We start from the raw sequence: 21,154 nt of genomic DNA, 5'->3' as shown, positions 1-21,154 counted from the left end.
ACATTTCTCAAAACGTGTTTGGAGACAGACTGGTCATATTTTGCTCGTGTTCAAGAACAGAAACACACGTTCCTTTGAATATTTTCAATAGTTTCCTGCATTGTGGCTACCGGGTAGGATTTTTACGGTTATTTCTTGGGTTTTTCGAAATCTGCAGCTTGTGTATGTCGAACCAGAGATGAGGCCGGACTCCCCATGGTTTTGCTGAAGGTCTCGGGGTTGCCCTGAGAATTCAGGTGAAATCATTTAGTGGCCTGATGGGCGAGAGCAGGTATGTACTGGCTTCGAACACCCTTGGGAAGCCACGGCCTTGGGCAACCCGGCGCTCCTCCGTGCAGGGCCCACCGCGATAGGCCCAGCGGGACAGTGACGTCAGCAGAGGCCCCCAATGGGCTCCCGCGTTAAAACTCCAGGGGTGAGGGGCGGGGCAAGGAAGGGCCTTCACACGGGACCTTCGTCCCCATACAACTGGACCTGCCAGGCTGTAGATGCAAATTCCGACACATTTTATGTTTTCGTCATTAATTTTAGTCCGCATCGCAGTGACGGAACAAAGCTTTCGTGACGACTTAATCTAGAACAGGCTCTTAGCAGAACAAAGTCGCCATTAATCCATCGATTAGTGGCGATTTTGGGGGAGGGGACGGAAAGGGGCCAGGAGGCACACTCTTGAAAAGTGGTAGCCTGAAAATGTGTTTTTTGGACAATTGTTTGGAAGGGTGTATTTTGCAAAAAAAAAAAAGTTTTAAAATATTCTTTGGTGCACAGAAATAATGGCAAACACCTTTGCAATGCTCCTTGGTAACATCCAAGGAAACAAATATGGAAGTGATGAGCAGAAATAAGACCTCTACACCTGTATATAGTGCAGCTACGTTTTTATGATCTAGCTCAAGAGAAAAATCTGTTCTCTGCTCAACTTATCCCCAAGTAGAATATCTACATTGCAAGGTAATAAAAGAAAGCAGATGATTAAAAATGGACGTGGGAGTTCTTTTCTGAAAACCAGAGTGTATATTCAGGGACTTATGCAAAAAGCTAATTTTTTTGTTTGTACAATGATTAAATGAGCCCCCCAGAGATCACATCAGTATAGCACCATGGAGGTTTGCCCCATTCGCGCCTGAAATCATATTATAAAAGATGCAAAACTGCCCTGGCTGGTGGAGCTCTGTGGATTGAGTGCAGGCTGCAAACCAAAGGGTGGCCGGTTCGATTCCCAGTCAGGGCACATGCCTGGGTTGCAGGCCAGGTCCCCAGTAGGGGGCGCGCGAGAGGCAACCACCCATGGATGTTTCTCTCCCTCTCTTCCCCTCTCTCTGAAAATACACAAATAAAATCTTTTTAGAAAGATGCAGATCTGATAGTCATCCGTTCAGCTAATTGCGTCCTTCTTCCCTTTTCTCTCTTAACGGCTGTCTCCGTGGTCCCCAAAGCAGGGGACCCAGAGCTGAGCAGCGGGCATTGAGTAGGGAGGAGGACAAAAGCTCTGTCTGCCCCCAGAGGAAAGCTGGGAGCCGTAGTGAGCAGTCCTGCAGACATGGAGGTGAGCCCAGGCAGGGCGCCAGCAGGGCGGCCCCCCCCCCTTTCCTCACGTGTCCCTTTCTATAGTTTCTGGGGGGAGGTGCGTGGGGTTGCCTCGTGCAGTGAAGGCCGTGGAGCGGAAACTGGACCTCACACGCCAGCCCCCTCTCCTCACTTCCTCGTGCCCTGTGAGCGGCGGTGGCCGGTGCGCTGGTGCCACACTCCATTCAAGACCCGAGAATGCCGCCCAGTGAGAGTGTCGGCCGTCCAGTGTGACAGGGAGTCCTCCCTTTGCTTTCCCCAGAGGGAAGCTCATGTTTGCTTTCTTCGTCTTGTGTCCAGGGCAAGTGGATAAAGACAAGCTGCCAGCCCTCCCCCCACCCCCAATGGGACTAAGAGTGTGTCAGGGAAATGCACTGGAAAACAGACGTCCGTGTGGTCACTCAGAAGTAGGTGGGCACGTCCGGCCCTTCCCAACACCCACACCTAAGAAAGGACTCTCCACAGAGTGAGGTTGTGCATGGTGCCGGAATCAAACCTGCTGCCGGAATCAAACCTGCTGCTCCGTTTTCCATGAGGTCTGTGTTTGCCAACCCAGTGGTCTTTGAACCCAGTCCCTGGTTCACTTGCTTGGTGTCATTTAAAAAGTCAGATGCCAGTTGTACCCCAGATGTATATATTTGTTTCATCCTCTCCCAAGGGTACGTTTATTGGTTTGAGAGTGAAAAGAGGGGAATTAGGGTAGAGGAGAGAGAGAGAGAGAGAGAGAGAGAGAGAGAGAGAAGTCTATTGGCTGACTTTTGTATACACCCTGACTGGGAATCAAATCTGCAACCCGGGTATGACTGGGAGTCGAACCCACAATCTTTTTGGTGTGTGAGACAATGCTCCAATCGACTGAGCCATCTGGCCAGGGCTGCCCCAGGCATATTGACCCAAGATCTCGGGTTGTGGGGGTCCACAGTATGGCTTCAGCACACTTTCCAGGGGGTTCTTATTCTCTGCCAAAAAAAAAAAAAAGAGAGAACAGGAAACAGAAACTGACGACCTAAGTAAATTGCGAGGAAGAGCACAGCTAACTCTGAGGGACCGGAGAGAGAGGGTTGTTTTGTGGGTGTCTCCTGGAAGGTCTGCAGCACGCGCCATGCGCTCTGGCCTGGGTTTGCTCACGCACACAGACAGCAAGCGCTCCTGCTCCCCCTCACTGACTGACGTGCGGGTGTCGTCTGCCTCGGCCAAACCGAAGTCAAGGGCACGTTCACGTCTTCTCCAGACAAGCTCAGACCACGGGGTTCAAGGGCGCTTTGGGGAAGAAAGCGCTAGCTCTTCCTTACTCATGCGCCTGCCCGGACGATCGCGTGCGTATTTATCCGCGTGCGTATTTATCCGCGTGCGTATTTATCCGCGCCTCCTTCAACACACAGCCCGGGCTCCCCTCTCCTGCGCCCGGTCTTCGTGAGCTCAGGGCGTGCCTCTCAGACCCGCCGGAGTCACGGCGTGCCCGTGTGCTGCCTCGCAGGGAAAGCCGCCTAAGAGATCGAGCATGGCTGAGCAGGATTAAAAAAAAAGTAGCGACGTTTCGACGGCCATTAAAATAAGTCCCGTGAACAGGGCCAGGATAACCGCAGAGGGTGGCTGTGCTCATGGCAAAAGAGGAAAGGGACGCAAGCGCAGGTACTGTTGGAACACGTGGGTAACAAAGCGGCCCTATGTGGTGAATTCACCCCAGGCTTTCTGTGCAACCTGCACACTGGATTCGTGTGTGTGTGTGTGTGTGTGTGTGATTATAAAATGTGTCTCTTTATGGAAAGGAATACGCCGTGCAGCCCGTATAAGCATCCCACACCTGGCTTAAAACAAAGGAATACAGGGAGCCCTTTGAACGCTGAAAAGCTGCTTTGAAAAAGCTCAGTGTATCTGTCCTTACGCAATTTCACGTTCCGGAATATCAGTGTCATGACAGGACATGCACGCAGGTACCGTAAAGGAAAGGCAGACATGCGCAAGACCCTTGCTTTCGCTGAGAACAGCTGTTTGCTGAACTTGGAAACTCAGACAGGCACCACGGGAGGGTCCCCTGGGGCTTTGGGGAATGTCTTTGTTAATGACCAGACAGACGTGGGGACATGAAGGCCAGTCTCCATCACTGGGTGCCATGGCCCCATTCATTGGCATGTGGGTTTTTTTTTTTTTTTAGATTTTATTTATTTATTTTCAGAGAGGGAAGGGAGGGAGAAAGAGAGAGAGAGAAACATCATTGTGCAGTTGCTGGGGGTTATAGCCTGCAACCCAGGCATGTGCCCTGACTGGGAATCGAACCTGCGACACTTTGGTTCACAGCCCATGCTCCATCCACTGAGCTACACCAGCCAGGGCATGGCACATGGTTTTACACACCTTCCCGCGTGGGGTCACCACGATCAGCTTCTTTATACTCTTAGTCCATGTGAAACACCCTTCATGTGCTTTTCAAAGGTTCCCCATTTGCAATCCTGCACACCTTTTGAGACGCAGGGCTGAGCTCAGGTGAGCTCCCACCTGCGTTTGTTGAGCTTCTGGCTGAGGTGGATTCTCGCCTCGCTCAGCCCTGGAGGATAAGGTGGTGGGAGAACCCTGGGCCAGTGGGGATCCTTGTGAGGCGGGGCTCTGGACCATGATGCTTCAGGGCACCCTCTCTCTGCCCAGAGAACCTTGTGAACAAGGCACCTTTGACTGTCCAAACCATTAAGGAGCACACGCAACAATGAGTTCTGTTGGCCTTGCCGATGCGTCTGTGTGCAGACGTACACAGCGGTGCCGTACGTGGAAAAGACTCATGGGGTAGTAGAGTAACACCTTCTCCTTATGATGTAGCCGGACGGTCGCCGGAGCGCACCGTGGAGAGCCTGCGGCAGAATGCGGGGAAGGGTGGGCAGCTGTGAACCGGCTTCAGGCAACGCCAAGAGGCGTGAGGCTTGGTGCCCTATCTCGGAGCAGGCTGAGAGCTGTGCGCCCTGGCTGTGCCCAGCCACCCGTGTGCTCACGGAGGTCACGGGGTTCCGGATGTAAGCGCCCCTCTGTGCCAGACCGCGCCCTGCGAATCAGTGCTTGCGCATCCGAGTACGGGTGCACAAGGGTCTCCCCGACGCCGCGCGCTACGTAAACATCCGCGAGCTCCATGCACAGGTTCCGGGGCCCCACCCCTGAGCTTGCGGGGGGCGGGGGGGCTCCACCCTGCCTGCCCCTGGAGCCAGGGAAGGACAGACTGGGGAACAGGGGGGTGCGTTCTAGATGCGCGTGCCCCTTTCCCTGGCGCGGCCCTGTCTGGGGAGGGAGAGCACGCGTGGTGACCAGGCTTTGGGGAAGATGGCAGCGCACGATGGGTCAGCAGTGTCACCGCTAACAAAAGGTGAACCCAGAGGCTGGGGGCAGGTATGGGGGCAGGTATAGAGGGAGAGGGGGTTCAGGAGAGATTTCTGTGTTTTTAACGGCTCACACCGGGAGCACAGCGCCTGCCAGAAAAAGGAACAGCCGGAGTAACGCAGGGGCGCGGGGCTCTTGAACAAAGGTGGCTGGGGTTGTCCTCCGGCCGTTTCCCAGGTCACCCTGAGACGGGAAGGAGGGAGGAAGAAGGAAAGCGGGGTGGGGGGGGGGTGGGCAGAGGGGAGAAAGGAGAGCAAAAGAAGGAAGCAGAAGGGAGGGAAGAAGCGAGGAAAGACGAAATGGCAGCCAGGAGAGAGAGAAACGTCCAATGTTCACACCTGGCCACTAGCCTCTGACGTGGTTTTCAGTTCGGTTACTGAGCCCTTCCCCCGCTACCTGGGGAAAGAAACTCAAACGCGCCCAAGTGTGGGCGCGCCGCTTGGACCTGGGGAACAATCCGGGAAGGAAGGCCTCTAGTGCCGAGGCCCCCGGGGTCCCACACCCTCCTTCCCGACGCAGCACCTGGCACCCCGGGCCCAGGGTTGCTCCTGGATGCTGGGGCCGGAAGGAGCGGGTGCGGGCGGTGGGGGAGCCTGCGCGGGAGACGCGCCACCGGAGAGGCGCGCGCGGTGGCGACCCGGTCGCCGTCGCCCTCCCTGGGAGCGCCCTGGCTAGCCGCCTCTAAGACCTGCCCACGGCTCTCGGCCCGGCCCCCCTGTCACTCACGTTCCTTCTAGCCAATGGCGCGGCCGCCTGTCACCCTCACCCCACCCCTCGAGGCCGCGCGGGGAGGGAGGTCGGCAGGGAGCGCGGGGGCTGGAGTTGAATGATTGAACTTTCCAGCCGAGTTGCAGCGACCGCCCGCGAGGTCCCCGGCAGTGCGGCCCCGGCGCGGAGCTGGGAGCCTCGGCCAGCGCCCGGCGCCCGCGCCCCCGACCCGCAACCATGGTTCCCGGGGCACCCGGCGCGGCCCTGACCCTCTGCCTCTGGCTGGCGGCCGCCGCCGGGGGCTGCCTGGCGGCCGGCCCCGGCGCGGCAGCAGCGCGGCGGCTGGACGAGTCGCTGTCGGCCGGGAGCGTCCAGAGGGCCCGCTGCGCCGCCAGGTGCCTCAGCCTGCAGATCACGCGCATCTCCGCCTTCTTCCAGCACTTCCAGGTGGGCGAACCGCCGCGCCTCGGGGGCTCCGGGAGCTGCGGGCCACGCGGAGCGGGCGCACTGGGGCGCGCGCCTCCGGCCTCGGCGCCCAAACTTCTCGCCCAGCGCGACCGGCAGGTCCGCCGTTCTTCCGCGTGGACTTTACAATCGGGGTGCTCGAGCCCTCCCTCCCAGCCTTCCCCCTGCTCCCGAAAGGAAAAAGAAGGCAGCAGCCTGGTTGCCCAACTCCCTTCTCCCCGGCGGCGGCGGCGGCGGCGAACTAAGGGAGGGAGCGCAGCCTTGTGGATTCCGAGGGTGGGTGTGTGCATTCGGCAGTTTCCCGGGACTGCGGCGCGCGGGACTAGGGCAGCTGGCGAGTCCCGGGAACTCCCGGGAACTCCCCGGCGCTCCGGGCGCCGCAGGGCACAGCGAGCGAGGTGGGGAGGCGCGTTCCACTGCGCCCCGGGGGGGGACTCGAGCGACGTGCCCAGCCCCGCAGGTGCCCGCGGGCCGATCCTTCTGTCTCTGTGGAGCGAAGCTTTTCCACTAGGCGGGCCCGGAGCTCGCGGCCCACCCTCCGAGCCCCGGGCAGGGCGCTTGGTTGGGCCGAGTCCTGTTTTCCGGAGTGTGTGTCGGGGCAGGGCGCGGTGGTGGCTGTGCGCGCCCCAGCTCCCAGCTCCCCAGCGTCAAGGTCTTGCCAGCGAACAGCGTGGAGGGTGAAGGAAGAGATGCAGCGGGTACGGGACCCGAGGGGTCGTGTTTGGATGCTCCGAGAACAGTCCTGGGGCCAGCATCAGCCCACCCCTCATAGCCTGAGCCCGAGTCCGCGCGCGTGTGTGGGCGAGGGCGTGTGTAGGAGGTTTAGGGGAAAGCATGCTTGGCGCCTGTGGAGGGGTCCGTAGTGGCGGAGACCCCCCCTGGACCTGAGTAGGGACCCTGGGCGGGGCAGGGAGCCGCTCTCGGGCTGAGCAGCGGAGCCAAGCGCACGCACTCTGAAATCCTCCTCGCCGGCACCTAACTTCTCTCCTCTGCCTTGCTTCCCTCCCTGACCTCGCCAACGCCCTTCGCAGCTCACCTGTTGTGAGACCCCCACCTGTCGCCGCAGGGGACACTGCAGAGGCCAGAAAGAGACGGGGTGGGGGCGCCCTGCTTTGGGGGGTTCCGACAGGAGTCCTCTGCCCTTACATACGCTGGACTGGGGAGAGGGCGCCTCCCAAGGGGCCTGGGAACGCAGCTGCGAGAGAGGACGCGAGTGTCCTGACTGTGGAGCCTGGGACAAATCTCCGGGGCGGGGGTAGGGGCGGGGCGGGGGGGGTGGGCGTGTCACCCTGGGATTTCAGGCGCTTGAAGCAGCCGCAGAAGCTTGCCTGAGTGCGCGTTCTGTTTGCTCTCAAAGAAGCAGTGTGCAGCGGTGTCGAATTTGGCAGCGCTCGGGTCCTCCTGCGCCTTGGCGGAGGGAGAAACGCAGGGCTCCTCTCCCGCGGTGACATTCCGCGGGCGGCCTGGAGGGGGCGCCCGCCCAGCCACCTGGCCTCCGCGCCGCTCGCCCTGCCCCCCGCCCCGCGGGGGCCCCATCCTGAGAAGATGCTACACTGTTTCAACCCCAGAGAACACAGCCGACTGTGCGGCCCATTCCTGGGGAGAAAGAGTATCTCTTTCTCTCTCTCCCGGTCGTCTTTTCACTGCAGTGTCAGTGGCGGTGATGTATTTGTGTTACAGTTTCGGCGGCCGAAGCCGCAGCTCGCACGCAGCCAGCTCCCGTGAAAGGCTTCTCTTGTGCTCCGTTGGCACGACTTCCCCGCGCAAGAAAAACTGCTGACAGAGTGCGCGCTGCAGACAATCCTGATTACATTTTAATTAGCTGGGGCGAGGGAGGCTGCAAATTACTCGGCTGGGACTCAATCACTGCCGCTCTCGCCATCAGTGGCGGCAGGGCCGCTCTCCGGGGTGTAGGCCTGCCTTGCAAGGCCTCTCCCGTGCATCCCAATGGCAGGGTTGGAGGCCTCCTCGAGATTTGAAACGACAGCGGCACACAGGCTCGTCAGCGAGCTTTCCTTTCCCTCGCCCCCCTTTTTAAGTCATTGGGAGGCCCGGCGGAGGGGTGGGGGGCATCTCGGTGGTGTGTATCAGTGGGCTGCAGGACGGGCTTTGGGGAGACCCCGCTAGAAGGCGGGGTCACCCCACCACGCTCTCTAGGGCGGCGCAGCCCAAGCCCAGGCTGTTTCTGGAGCAGCTGCCTGTCTCCAACTCCTCCGGCGTCTTAAGGATGGGAGCTGACCGGCCTCCACCCGCGGGGCCAGCCGAGGGTGCGCACCCCTGCGGGGCAGCTGCCAGGGCCGAGGCTGGTGAGGCCGCGGCCTGCGCATGCGTGCCGCGGAGAGACTCGGGCAGCACAGGGGGTTGCTGAGCCTGCGGGGCCCACCGCCAGTCCCGCAGCAGCTACAGGCCTGTAGGCAGACGGGGCGCACCTGGTGCCTTCCTGTCCACAGAGCTGGGCTGGCTTCCCGCGTCAAGCAGGGGGGGCTGTCAGCTACGCCGGAAAGCACAGGGGACTCAGACCCATGCGTGCTGCTGGGAACAGTGGCGGCGGATCCCTGGACTATTGCGCACAGCCCCTGGGCCCGAGGGTGCTTGGAATTTCACACCAGGAGGGACACGGCTTCTGGACACCCCGGCTCCCGCCCCGGGCAAACAGAAAGAGGACACGGGGGCACCTCGCAGGCCGTCAGCGCCCCGCGCCGGGATGCTGAGCCCAGGCCTGGGGCAGGCGGCCGTGGGAGGTTCGCACACAGCACGCACGCGTGTGGTTGCAATGCGGCAGCGGACGGGGCGGGGAGGACATGCTGCATGAGGCCGTGGTCTGCGCTGGGGGTGTGCGGCAGGGACGGGGGGTGGTGGTGGGGAGCTGGGCAGGCCCTCTGCGTCAGTCTCTGCCCCTTGCAGAGGGGTGGCCTGGGCAGGCAGGTCGCCTTCCTGACCAGCCAGCCCCTCCTGGGTCCAGTGTGAGCCCAGAGATCCTGAACATCTTGGGGACCCGGGAGTGGGGGTGACACAGGGCTGACACCAGCGGGAAGGTGCGTCAGGATGAGCTGCTGCTCTGGGGGTCACTCAAGGTGTCTCAGTGCCCCCCCACAAATGGAGGAGGAGGCAGGTCCGTTTGTGTCCTGGGGTCGCTGACAAGGGAAGCAGGTGCTGAGGAGGCGGGCTGGTCACCCAGGGCATGGAGTAGCCAGGTTCCCACGGGGGGCAGCTGCCGGCTGGGGGTTGGTGCTGCTGTTTAGGGTTTCATGGGTCAGTGGGCTAATGGCCCGCAGGCCTGCCTGCCTGTGTCGTTCGTGGGATCTTACCGGTCCCCTGCAACTGTGCCGTGCCCGGGTTGCCCGCCCCCATCGGCACCCTCACCTGCACGCAGCTGCAGCACCTGCTCTGCATGGCATGCACTTCCTGGCTCTTCCCTGGGGGGACTGGGGGGGGGGGTCCCTGCCATGACTGGAAGGACCAGCAGACGCCAGGCTCAGCAGGGTGGGAAGGAGGAAGAGAGGACCCTCCCCCAAAGCACCCAATGTGGGGTGAGTCCAGTGGGTGCCCCAGAAGGGGGTCTTGCAGGCAGGACGCGTGGAGGCACCTCTCTGTGGGGACCCGGGGCCTGGCGAGCACATCCTCTTGCTCAGGCAGGACTCGCGCCTGGTGGCTGCTCTGCCCGTGGCCGCACCGATGGCGTTGCGCTTCGTCCTAGAAGAGCCTGGGGCAGTGCGGCCCTTCCCGCTGCTCGGTCCCTAGCACCCAGGCAAGCCCGGTGCCCTGCGGCGTCCTCACCGGATGCCTCTGGGTACCTGCATCGAAGGGTGGCTGACAGGGTTGTCCCTGTGCACCTGTGGGCTCTGGCTGGCCACCCAGCAGCATAGCGTGGGGACAGCCCCACTGAATTGTGGGACATTTGGGGCATGCATTCTCAATCCCCACCCCCCTTCCCGGGCACCCACGCCCAGGTCCCTGCGGGGGGCAGAAGGTGACAGGGATTTGGGGCTGGGCCTGCACAGGGAGGAGCTGCGTGAGCCGTGGGGCGCCAGGGTGCCAGGGGGTGGGGAGCCAAGACGCTTTCCTGGGGAGGGAGGGGGCGGGGCAGGCAGCGTCACGCGGGACGTGCGGCTGCCGATCTCCAGACAGGCTCCCGTACTCCATCAGACTTCCCGTAGAAAGCGCCAATTCCCAGGGACCAACGTTACCAATTTCCGTATGGTGGTCAGGGCCTGGAGCGCTAACTCCCAGGTGCAGGTGTCCTTGTGCGTGTGGGCCGCGGGGTGTCTGTGCGCATCAAGAGTGCAGACGTGGTGGGAGAGGTTGGATGCGCTGGACACGGGGTCCCAGGCAGCGCCGCCCCTCTGGTGCCAGCCTGCCCGACTGAACTCAGCTCCCGCGCGCGCAGCAGCGCTAAGGAATTCATGCGAGTTACTTGGGTAACGAACGCACTAGAAGAAGATTGGAGAGCGGGGAGAACAGGGAGACGGTGGCTGGAGAAAAGGCCCTGCGTCCTTTTCGGCGACGCTGGTTTCTCTTGCGGGTGACGTCCTGTCTTGGGCTCCGTTGGGACATTCACAGGGGAGACCGCTCGTGGTGGCAACAAGGAGCTGGATCCCGGGGCTGGGCGCCGCGGCTGAGCACGCCTGACCCTTCCGCTGGTGTTTTCCGGCGAGGAGGCGCAGACGGGTGCGCGGGGCGGGGGTGCCAGCGGTTGGGGCTGCATCAGGAGAAAACAGCGGGATCTTGCCTTGGAGGATACCTAGCAGGTTGCCGGCAGCCTGGGCTGGCCCCTGCGCTTGCAGACTTTTTCCCAGTGTTAAGAGACGCTCGCTTTAACGGGACGGAATCCACCCTGTAAGGCCGGCGCGGGTAGGCTCGCGGAGGGAGCTGGTGGGAGATCAGACGCTTTCCCTTGGCAGCCACGGCGAGCTGTTTGTTTTGGCAAAGCGGAGGCCTAAGCTGGTGATTAGCTGCTTCTCCGGAGAGCACCGGGCTGTCCTCGGAGAAACAGCACACAAACAATGAAGACGTCAAAACCCCCGGCCAGCCACGCCGTGGGGGGCGTGTGCAGGAGTGCTTTAGCGCGGAGGGTTCCCCGGCTGGGTGTGCCCCTGAGTTTCAGGTTATGGGCCCCGGGAAGGCCAGGTGTTCCGAGGGTGGGGGGGGCAGGGAGCAAAGGCCGCCCACCCCCAGGTCTGGCCTTCAGATTCCTGCCCGCCCCCCCCCGCCCCGGGGGTCCCCGGGATCTCTGGCTGCGTTTCTAAGAATTTCTGGCCCTGACCCAAAGTAAACGTTCGGCTCCTCGCGGCCGATGTTCGCGTTTGTGAGACAGTGTTTCCTCTCGAGTGCGGTTTAAAGGGCCATCCTCGCCGCGACTCTCGGAGCACATTTCAAGAATGCACTCGGAAGCACGTGCGCCATTGCTTGTTTCTCGTGTGCTCCACGTCGTTGGAGCAGAAATCCTATCCATGGATTTAGATTTATGCGTTTGAGCAGGCTGTAAACTTTCATAGACGTCCTTGTGCGTGTCCTCAGGAGACTCGTGTGTGTCCGCAGGCCTGCATTAAAAAGCGAATGTTAGCCCTGGCTGGCGTAGCTCAGTGGATGGAGTGTGGGCTGCGAACCAAAGCATCGCAGGTTCGATTCCCAGTCAGGGCACATGCCTGGGTTGCAGGCCACGGCCCCCAGCAACCGCACATGGATGTTTCCCTCTCTCTCTTTCTTTCTCCCTTCCCTCTCTAAAAATAAATAAATAAAATCTTAAAAAAAAAAAGCGAATGTTCTCCGCACGGCGCTCACACCCTAGGACACTCCATCCTCCATGAGGAGGCCGTTCGTAGTTCTTGTACATGGAGCCGCCCCATTTCTGAGGGCACCCTCCCTCCCCTTCCTGTGCCCGTGGGTGCGTGAGCCTGGACCTCAGGGCTGGGCAGAGACCTGTAGGGCCGTGGCGGGGGGCACAGGGGGCGTTACCTCAGTAACGGGGTGTAACCGCACGGAACTGGGCCTGGCTTCCCCCAAATCGTAGGCATATAACTGCGAGGGTGGGTGGGGACCCCCAGAAACCACCCGGGAAGCAGGTCCGTGCGACCCAAAAAGTAGTTCTGATCGCCGGAAGTGGGGTCAGGGAAGGGGCAAGTGCGCCACCGTCCCCGCCTGGGGCCCATGGGTGCCCAGCGTCCCGTGGGTGCCCCGCCTCAGCTCGCAGCCCTTTGGAATCTTGGAAGGGGCCCCCTCACAACGCCCCCTGGAGTCCGAGTGCTGAAAACGTGCCGTTTATCCACGCATGACACTGGTTAGTAAGCAGGACCTGGTTTCCCTGGTCTGTCCATTGGAGGGACTCGTACATCTTTCAAGCGCAGACCTGCCCGCGGTCCCCTCGTCATCAGAGTGGACCCATAAAACTAGTCGATGTGCTGGGCGTTTTAGCTGGCTTTGCGCCGTCATCTCAGGGAAAAGTGGGACGCCTTTTGGATTCTCGGAAATGTGGAAAGGAGGTCCAAGACACTGTTTCCTCCTCAGCGGATGCTTTCGGTGGCCTCTTGTCCCTGGCTCCGGCGGCCCCCCGCTCACCCCAGCCCGCTGCTGTGCCAGCTGGTAATCGCTTGCCGCTGGTCCCCCTTAGAGACTCACCTCTGCCTGCTGTGTCCCCTTGCCAGCCAGGCTGGGTGTCCTCTGGCTTGAGGAGGGCAGGTTGTGCACCTGGGCTCCCCGCTGAGGGGACAGAGGGGGCCAGCCACCTCCCCTCCCCGCCCAGGCTGCACACGGTCCGGGCACCAGGCTTATCCGGGCCTCCGGCTGAGGCCACGCCCCCTCGGGTCCTCCCACCGGCCTCCCTGCCTCATGCGGAGACCTTGGCCTGCGAGGTCACACGCACCGCTGCCCCTTCCGCCTCTGCCACTAGGAAGCCGTCTCAGAGACCCCGGGTCTCACCGGACACTGGTACGCATTTCAGACCAGACAGCCTGATGCTCTGTGGGCGAGGCCGCCGTCCAGCGCAGGGCAGAGCTGGGAGGAAAAGGAGAAACACCGTTGCCCCCTGAGTCCACACCTCTCCCGCTGTGGTCCCTTTGAAAAGAACCTGAGAGCGCGCCCAGTTTCTGACATGCGCCGAGGGAGCCAGCACGGACTCAGAATGTTTCCTGGGACCTGACATTGGTTTCTCTGTCCTGACACATTCAGCACCAAGACTCCCGATGTGCGGGCCCCCAGGATGGAGGCCCACCATGGCCCCCCACGGTCCAGAGTTCAGGGCACCCGGCAGAGCGCGTCCTCTCGGAGCAGGTTGGCAACAGCCGGGAACAGTCGGACGAGTTCAGGTGTCCGCCGCCTTCGTACCTCCCAAGCAGGTGGTCGGGGAGCCCTGTGTCCCCCCCCCCACCTGGCACCCCCTCTGTGTCCTCAAAGGGCTCACCCCGCCCGTGCTCTTCAACCCACTGGGGAGTGGAGATGTCTCCCTGAGGGAGGGGAAGATGTGGAGCCAGTGAGCAGAGGCCCGGGTATCGCTGCAGTGTTACCACTCACTTTCTTGTAAATCACAAACTGTGGATCTCGTGTATTTTTTTTTTTTTCAAAGGCACCGCGTTAATCACTTCCATTTGCTGCAGCTCATGTGGATGGATGGCTGCAGTTTCTAAGCCGAGGCCGTGAAACCTGCTCCTTAGGGATTTCCAGCCCAGCAGGGGCACCGTGGGGGTGGGGTGGGGGGGCGGGCAGAGACATCTGTGTGACCTCCCCCAAGCAGGGGGCGTGTCCCCGCAGGGCCAGCGTCCTAGGGACGTGACCTGGGAGCTGATCCTGGAAAGCTGGGCTGCTGGAGCTTGGGCTGGCCCACGGGGTGTTTTTTCGGGGCCCCCGCAGAAATGCCCTGGGAACAGGGGCCTCCTGGACGTGACAGAGGACGAGCATGTCCTGTGCAAATAGCCGTTGTTTGGTCTTGACCTTCGTTCTTGGCTTCTGCTGTGGCTCGCTGCACCGTGCGTGCACGGGACCGCGCCTTCCGAGACTTCCGGGGCCTTCCCTGCGCACTGTCCTGTGGTTTGGGCTTGCAAGCGTGTGTGTGCGTGCTGACACTCCGTGGTTCTCCCCGGCGTCCTCACGAATGATATCAAAGTTGGGCAGCGAGGGATTCTGAGCAAAGGAGAGCTCTCAAGGGTGCACTTGAGAAGAATTTGGTGATGGACTGGGGTTTTTTAATCCCTAAAGCCCTGAAACCTATCCTCAGGGGGATCTGAGAGACAGTAGCCCAGCTAGAGGGGCGAGGGAAATCGAACATAAACTCTTCATTCAAGTTCTCTTTATCCTTTTGTTTTAAATTATAGCTTTTGTCACTTCATATGTTTTTTTGCTCTCCAACTTCCAAGTTTTTAAATGCCCTGCCAGCTTGGAAAGATAATGTTCTGCCACAGGGACCTACAAGTATACATACAATTTTATTCTTTTAAAAAAAATTTTTTTTAGAATTTTTTAAGAGATTTTATTTATGTATGTATGTACTTATTTTTAGAGAGGGAAGAGAGGGAGAAAGAGAGAGAGAGAGAGAAACATCAATGTGCGGTTGCTGGGGGTCATGGCCTGCAACCCAGGCATGTACCCTGACTGGGAATCGAACCTGCGATGCTTTGGTTCACAGCCTGCGCTCCATCCACTGAGCTACGCCAGCCAGGGCTTGAAAACTTTTTTAAAAATTCACGTTTCTCCTCCCTATAATCCCCCATGATCACTGATACTAGTTTAAACCCCACAGCTCAGTTGCAAACGAGGGACAGCTTCATAAGTCCAGAAGCGACAACGTAACCCAGAGAGCGCGTTGAGTGAAAGAAGACATGTTCATTTTGCCCAGTCATTCATCAGCTTCCAAAGCTGCCAATTGTCATTGTGCTGCTCGGGGCCCGAGCAAGGACGGGAATTCATTTCTGTGTGCCATTTAGAGAAGTTTTCTCCGTGTCTTGGGTCCAGTTTCCACCTGCACCCCCTCCCCCCAAATCCACTCTGGTATTCCAATGCATTAATAAGTTACGTCTGACACCCTTCCCACTCTCTGTGGTGACTTCCTCTCTCCAGTGCGAACGCCACGCTTAGACAGCTCCAAAGACAACCCCCATGGGCTGCCTTCTTAGCCAGGAGGCGACTGCCACCTTCTCTGGAGGAAGGGCTGGACCAGTTGCAAAAGCCTAAATGCCAACTGAAATAAAGCATGCAGGTTCACGGTGATTTCGCCTATTCACACGTCCCTGTTGGGTTGACAGGAACGGTCCTTCTGATGCAAGTTTATCAACTGTTGTTGCATGCAGCAATAACACATATTTGGGAGAGACAGCCCTTGCTAGATTTAAATACATCTCTCTACTCCCTCCTGCTTTTTAAAAAAAATCCTCAGTTGAGGATATGTTTATTGATTTTACGGAGAGAGAGAGAGAGAGAGCGAGAGAGAGAGAGAGAGAGAGGCCTCATGTGAGAGAGAAACAATGGTTGATTGCTTCCCATGTGTTCTCTGATTGTGGATGGAACCCACAACCTAGGCACGAGCCCTGACTGGGGATCGAACCTGCAACCTTTTGGTGTATGAGATGACACTCCCACCAAGTGGGCCACCAGCCAGGGCAGCTCCCTCCCGTGTGTTAATGCCTATTCCCCAGAAAGTAATAGCAACCTTTTTACGCTGTTGGTCATACTCGTGGCCTGCAGGGAAAATGGGCCAAGACTTGCAAACCTCAAGTGTGGAGAGAGATTTTTGAAGAGGATACACATCTTCTGTTGACATGTCCCCCTGTCTCCTGGACACATTCCCGGGTCCCGTTAAAGTCATCCAAGACGCAAAGGAGCCTTATGGCTCAGGGCCACCAGCGTGCTTTCCAATGGATGAGCAGAATGATAATAATAAAATCATCGTCATCATCACCCTCCCCTTTCTCCTCCTGCTCATCTCCACCTTTGCAGATGGGGAATGTCTCCTGAGAAATCTCCGTGCAGACAATTCCTGTGGAGACCCTCAGCTCCCTGTGCCCCCCTCCACAGCAGGCTGCTTATCTCTGTCCTGCTCACCAATGTCCCCCCATCACTGCAGGGCCGTGTCCCCTGATGACCAGGGTTCTGTGCATCACGGATGAGGAACCGGCTATGAAATGAGGACCAGAAGACCACCCAGCCCTAGGGACAGTAGGTGCTGTCTGGACATCTGGTCAACCCACGCCTGCCCAAGAGGGCTACCCTGTGGGTGACTCAAACAGAGGCCAAGTTCAGACTGTGTCAGAGTGTGGACTGGGGGGCTCGCCTTCCAGACCTGAAAGACACAGGCAGGGTGAGAAGGCCAAGCTGAGGCAGAAGGTGCCGGCTACCTTCTGAAAGCAGGAGGAGGAGAAAGTAGGAGGCCGGTTGCCATGACAACACTTCCGCTCCCAGAGATTCTTTCCCATCTCTGCAGCGGCAAGGAAGGGCAGACTCCCCCCCACCCCCCGTGGAGGGTGTCCCTGTTTGAAGGGGGACACTCTGCCCCCCGTTTTCTCTTCTGCGTGTTGGGCTGGTACAGCCCTTTGCTACGAGAAGGCTGCCTTGGAAATCTGACATGCTGACTCAACGTTCTTTCCCCGCTTCTTTAGCCTGAGCGGACCCGGAGCGGACGTCGGCAGGCTCTTTACAGCATGTCCTGGAACGGAAGGGCACCCCGCCCCTTTGTCTCACCCCTGCCTCCTCGCCCTCCCTCTCGCCCTCCCTCCCTTGTCACCTGACATCTGGCTGTCTGGCTGCGGGAGCAGCACAGCCAAGCTCACTTTCCGGTTGTCCCAGGAACGGCCCGCATCTGGGAGCGAGGCTTCCCACGGGGCCAGAATCTAAGAGCAAGTGGGGAGCATCACTGAGGTTGTTTCCGCACGCTCGTATCCCGGAGATGACGTCGGTACAGCTGCAAGCAGAGGAGAAAGGAGTCTGTACAGAATGCGTTCACTGGCCAAGCCTCTCGTTGACCGCAGCACGGAAGAGCATCGTTAGGGCTGAGGCTACTACACTAGAGCTGGCGTCTGTCTGAGTTTCCGTCTTTCTGCCGCTCGGGAGGCCTGGGCTGGTGGAATATAGTCGAGGTATTTTTCGTAGGGCAGGATTTCCACGCTTCAGGACCACTGATGGCTGCACGGTTTTGGGAAGAGAGGGGGCCGTCTGGTTTCTGAGCAACCACGTGACACCAGGGCTACAGTTTTATTTCCGTGCACGTGTCCATGTGCGTACTGAGCCAGATGAGGCTGCTGGGGGGTTTCCTAGCCTGGATTCTCTGCTGGGGTCCGCCCTGTGCCTTGCAGGGTGCTGAGCTGAGTCCCTGGTCACCGCCCACTGGGTGCCAGGTGTGTCTCTCCCACGCCCAGGAACAAATTTCTCCAAACGTGGCTGCATGTCCTATGGGCCCACATTGCCCCTGTCAGAAACCACTAGGTCTAGTCCTGTCTGTCTGTACTTGACAGCTGTCTGCACCCAGGCGTCTCTAGGTCAGTGCTCGTGGTTAGGTGTGCGTATCTGTATCTAAGTGTCATATATGTATAGATGGCTCTCTTATGACATACTTAGGTATCCTTCATGAAAGAATCAACTCCAATATACCAACCAATCAATTGATTGCATGACGAATCTTTTCTTTCATTTATAATGTGGGAGTTCGGGAAGATGCTCCTTTGAGCTTGCATTTGGGAACGTGGGAATTTCTTTTTTTTTTTTTTAACAGAATTTATTACCACCGGTGGATTTTTAAAAAGATTCTATTTATTTATTTTTAGAGAGGGAAGGGAGGGAGAAAGAGAGAGGGGGGGGGGAATATCAGTTTGCGGTTGCTGGGGCCTGCAACCCAGGCATGTGCCCTGACTGGGAATCGAACCTGTGATGCTTTGGTTCACAGCCCGTGCTCAATCCACTGAGCTATGCCAGCCAGGGCGGAACATGGGAATGTCTGTGACAGGCACGAAAGGATGATGCTCTGCTTCCTTCAGCAGCACACATTCTTCCGAATAACACCTGCGTCTCTGCCTTTAGCAATGCTGGTTCTGCAGCCAGGGCAGGGCATCTAGGGGGTGTGAAAAGCTTATAAGAACATTGGGTTTTCAGCCATGAGCAGATGAATGAAAAACTGGCCATATTGCATCTTTTCCTTAAATATTTTCAGTTTTTTTAAAAGATTTTTATCCATTTATTTTCAGAGAGGGAAGGGACGGAGAAGAGAGAGAGAGAGAAACATCAATGTTCAGTTGCTGGGGGGCTGTGGCCTGCAAACCAGGCCTGTGCCCTGACTGGGAATCAAACCTGCGATACTTTGGTTCGCAGCCCACGCTCAATCCACTGAGCTACACCAGCCAGGGCATTCAGTTTTGTTTTTTAAAAAAATTTGGTGAGCCAGCCCTAAAGTCTGCTCCCCTTGCCACTTCTTTGCAAGCACAGTGCTTCCCCCCCCCCCGCCCCTTAAAAAAGCATTGTGTCTGAGCTTCCTTTTGGACTCCTGAGGTTCCCTTTGTCTCGGTTCCCTCACCTGTGGAGCGGGGGCAGAGGGATTCTTGGTGCACGCCGTGTGCTACGAGGCCATGCCGTGCACCTGGAGCCAAACTGCACACGCAGTTGCTGTGCAGCTGTGGTTAGGAACTCAAGTTCGGCGAACAGCGAGTGCCCGGTGCTGTAGATCGTGGGGTGCAGAAATGAATAGCGTGCACCCCTTGATTCCCCCATGCTTCCCAGTCCGGTGTGGGAGCCAAGAAGAGGCCATGGAAAGCAGCCAGTTTACCGGTGGGTCAAAGTCCTCCACTGACCCTTCACCCAGAATACGCACAGAGGGCAGAGGAGCAGGCCAATACACTCTGCATTCTGTGCCATCGGGGAATGCCGATTAAACCCACAGGCAGCTACCGCCGCACACCCGTGAGAACGGCCAGAATGTGGCACACAGACAGCACCAAATGCTCGTGAGGACGCGGAGCAGCTGGAGTGAATGGTCACTCACTGCTACTGCGGACACAGACGCCGCAGCCACTTTGGGGGACAGTGAGGCGGTGCCTTGCAACAGCGAGCACGCTCTCACCCCACGATGCAGCAACTGGGCTCTGTGGCGTCTCTCTAAATGAGGTGAAATCCTGTGTCCACAGAAAATGTGCCCTTGAGGGCTCACACAGCTCTATGGCCAAACGTTGGAAGGTCCCGTCAGTAGGTGGACAGGTTAGAAAGAACACAGCTGTGGTGTATCTGGATGATGGGACGTGGTTCAGCACAGACAGGCACAGACGAGCCAGCAAGTCCCAGAAAGACGTGGAGGAACCTCAAGGGAGTGTTCTTACTGAGCGAAAGAAGCCGATCTGAAAAGGCTCCGTGCTACACGGTTCCAACCCTGTGACATTCTGTATGATGCAAGGCCAGGAGACAGCCGAAATGTCAGTGCTTGGGGCGGTGGGCTGGGGAGGCATCAGGGGGGAGAACACAGAGGGAGTCTGGGCAGGAAACTGTTCCGTATGATACTGTAAGGATGGGCATGTGTCATTATACCTTTGTCCGGACCTGTGGAGTCCGCAACTGGGAGAGCAGCCCCTCCCTAACGCAACTCTGGACTGTGGGTGGTAACAGTGTATCACCCGGATTTGTCATTGTAACCAGTGCACCGTCTGGGGGAATGGACTGTGGGTGGTAACAGTGTATCACCCAAGTTCATCACTGTAACCAGTGCACCGTCTGGGGGAATGTTGGTGCTGGGCCAGCTGTGCCGTGGGGTTTGGGGGCCGATAAGGGGACCCTCTGAACCTTCCTCTCAATTTCACTAAAATGGCTCTCCATCTTTTGTCTAAAACCGAAAATTTTTAAAAAAGTAAAGTTTTCAATTAAAAAAACTTACCCTTTAAAAGTTTTTTTTTTTACAAGTGGTTCGTTTTGTGGGTAGACAGTTAAACCCACACCTTGCCTACGCTTTCTCCCATCAGAGATGCCTGTTCCCCTCTGATGCGCGCACAGAGACGAGGTAGAATTTTTAACTGAAATGTGGAATCCTAAGCAGAGGCCGTGCGGCGACGAAAGACCGTCACATTCTAGGTCACCTGCTCGGGTCTGAAAACACCTCTGACTTCCCACGTGCTGGGTGCTTAGAATTCTGCAGGTAACACGTTTTCCTGGGAATTGACTTTTTTTTTTTTTTTTTTTTTTGCAGAGCAAATTTTTTTTTCTGGGGCCATTGCTCTTTCTCTGCTATCACCTTGAATCCATCATGTTTTCTCCAGCGGTCTCTCATTAAGAGCCAGGCTCCGTTTTGAAGTTCACGTGAAAACCCCCTCAGAAGCATGATGAACGAGGTGGCATACCAAATAAGGCAGGCTTTAATAGACTCTGAGGCGCTCTGTTTTAGTGTGATTAATTCTTCTGCCCTCTCTAATGAAGACGGCATCCATCAGCTCAGTGAAAAGGCATGTGTCGCCATGAAACAAGGTGACGAAAATCCAGCACCTAGTAAGGCTGATTAAAATGGAAAGAAAAAACACCCCATGTATTTCTAGTAATTCTTTTACCCGCTTGGATTCCCCCCCCCCCAATACACGTGAAGCACTAATAAATCTTGAATCTTCCAGCCTCAGTGCAGGTGGGAGCTTTTGCTCTGACATGAACACGGGCTTTAACGAGGGCATTCCTAAGTGTGTTGCTAACACATTCTGCAGAAGTGCAATGGAAAAGAAACGTTCTCGTTGGTGGGGCATGGTGCACTGCTCAAGGAGAAGGTTTGTACGTGGTTGGTAGTCATCATCGCTTGTTACAAAGGGCTCGGTTTCTGGAATGTGGAATCCGATGCTGCCCAGCTCCTGTTCGTGCCCATGAGTAATTAGCTTGGTGATGTTGCATTAATCTCTGACCTCCGCTGGCCGGCGGGCGTGCCAGGATCCGGGCCGAGGCGAGTCTTGTGGGAGCAGCTGACCGCGAGTGACAGGTCCCACCTCTCAAGGCTTGCAGCTGTCTGGAATCCAGTGTGAGAGCTCACGGGGGCCTTTGGGAGCGCCGGGAAAAGTCCACTTCGCCTTTTCCACTCGCTGCCTCCCAGAACAACACATGGCACCTTCCTTCAGCAGTTTTTTTTCAT

General features: G+C 58.0%; 1 protein-coding gene across 2 annotated transcripts in view; it reads left to right on the top strand.

Annotated features, from left to right (window-relative positions):
- The first annotated feature begins 5,736 nt into the window (after positions 1–5,736).
- ANOS1 (anosmin 1) overlaps positions 5,737–21,154 on the top strand; it is a 93,111-nt gene continuing 77,693 nt past the window's right edge. For both annotated transcript variants that reach the window (XM_036017222.1, XM_028503751.2), the window contains exon 1: positions 5,737–6,081. In XM_036017222.1, coding sequence (XP_035873115.1) covers positions 5,872–6,081 — 210 coding nt within the window. In that variant the 5' untranslated portion in view covers positions 5,737–5,871. The remainder of the gene's footprint in view (positions 6,082–21,154) is intronic.

This window comes from Phyllostomus discolor, chromosome Y, assembly GCF_004126475.2.
Source record: "Phyllostomus discolor isolate MPI-MPIP mPhyDis1 chromosome Y, mPhyDis1.pri.v3, whole genome shotgun sequence".
Taxonomy (NCBI): Eukaryota; Metazoa; Chordata; class Mammalia; order Chiroptera; family Phyllostomidae; genus Phyllostomus; species Phyllostomus discolor.
The sequence above is the reverse complement of the archived record's forward strand: the minus strand, read 5'-3'. Positions and strand labels throughout refer to the sequence as shown.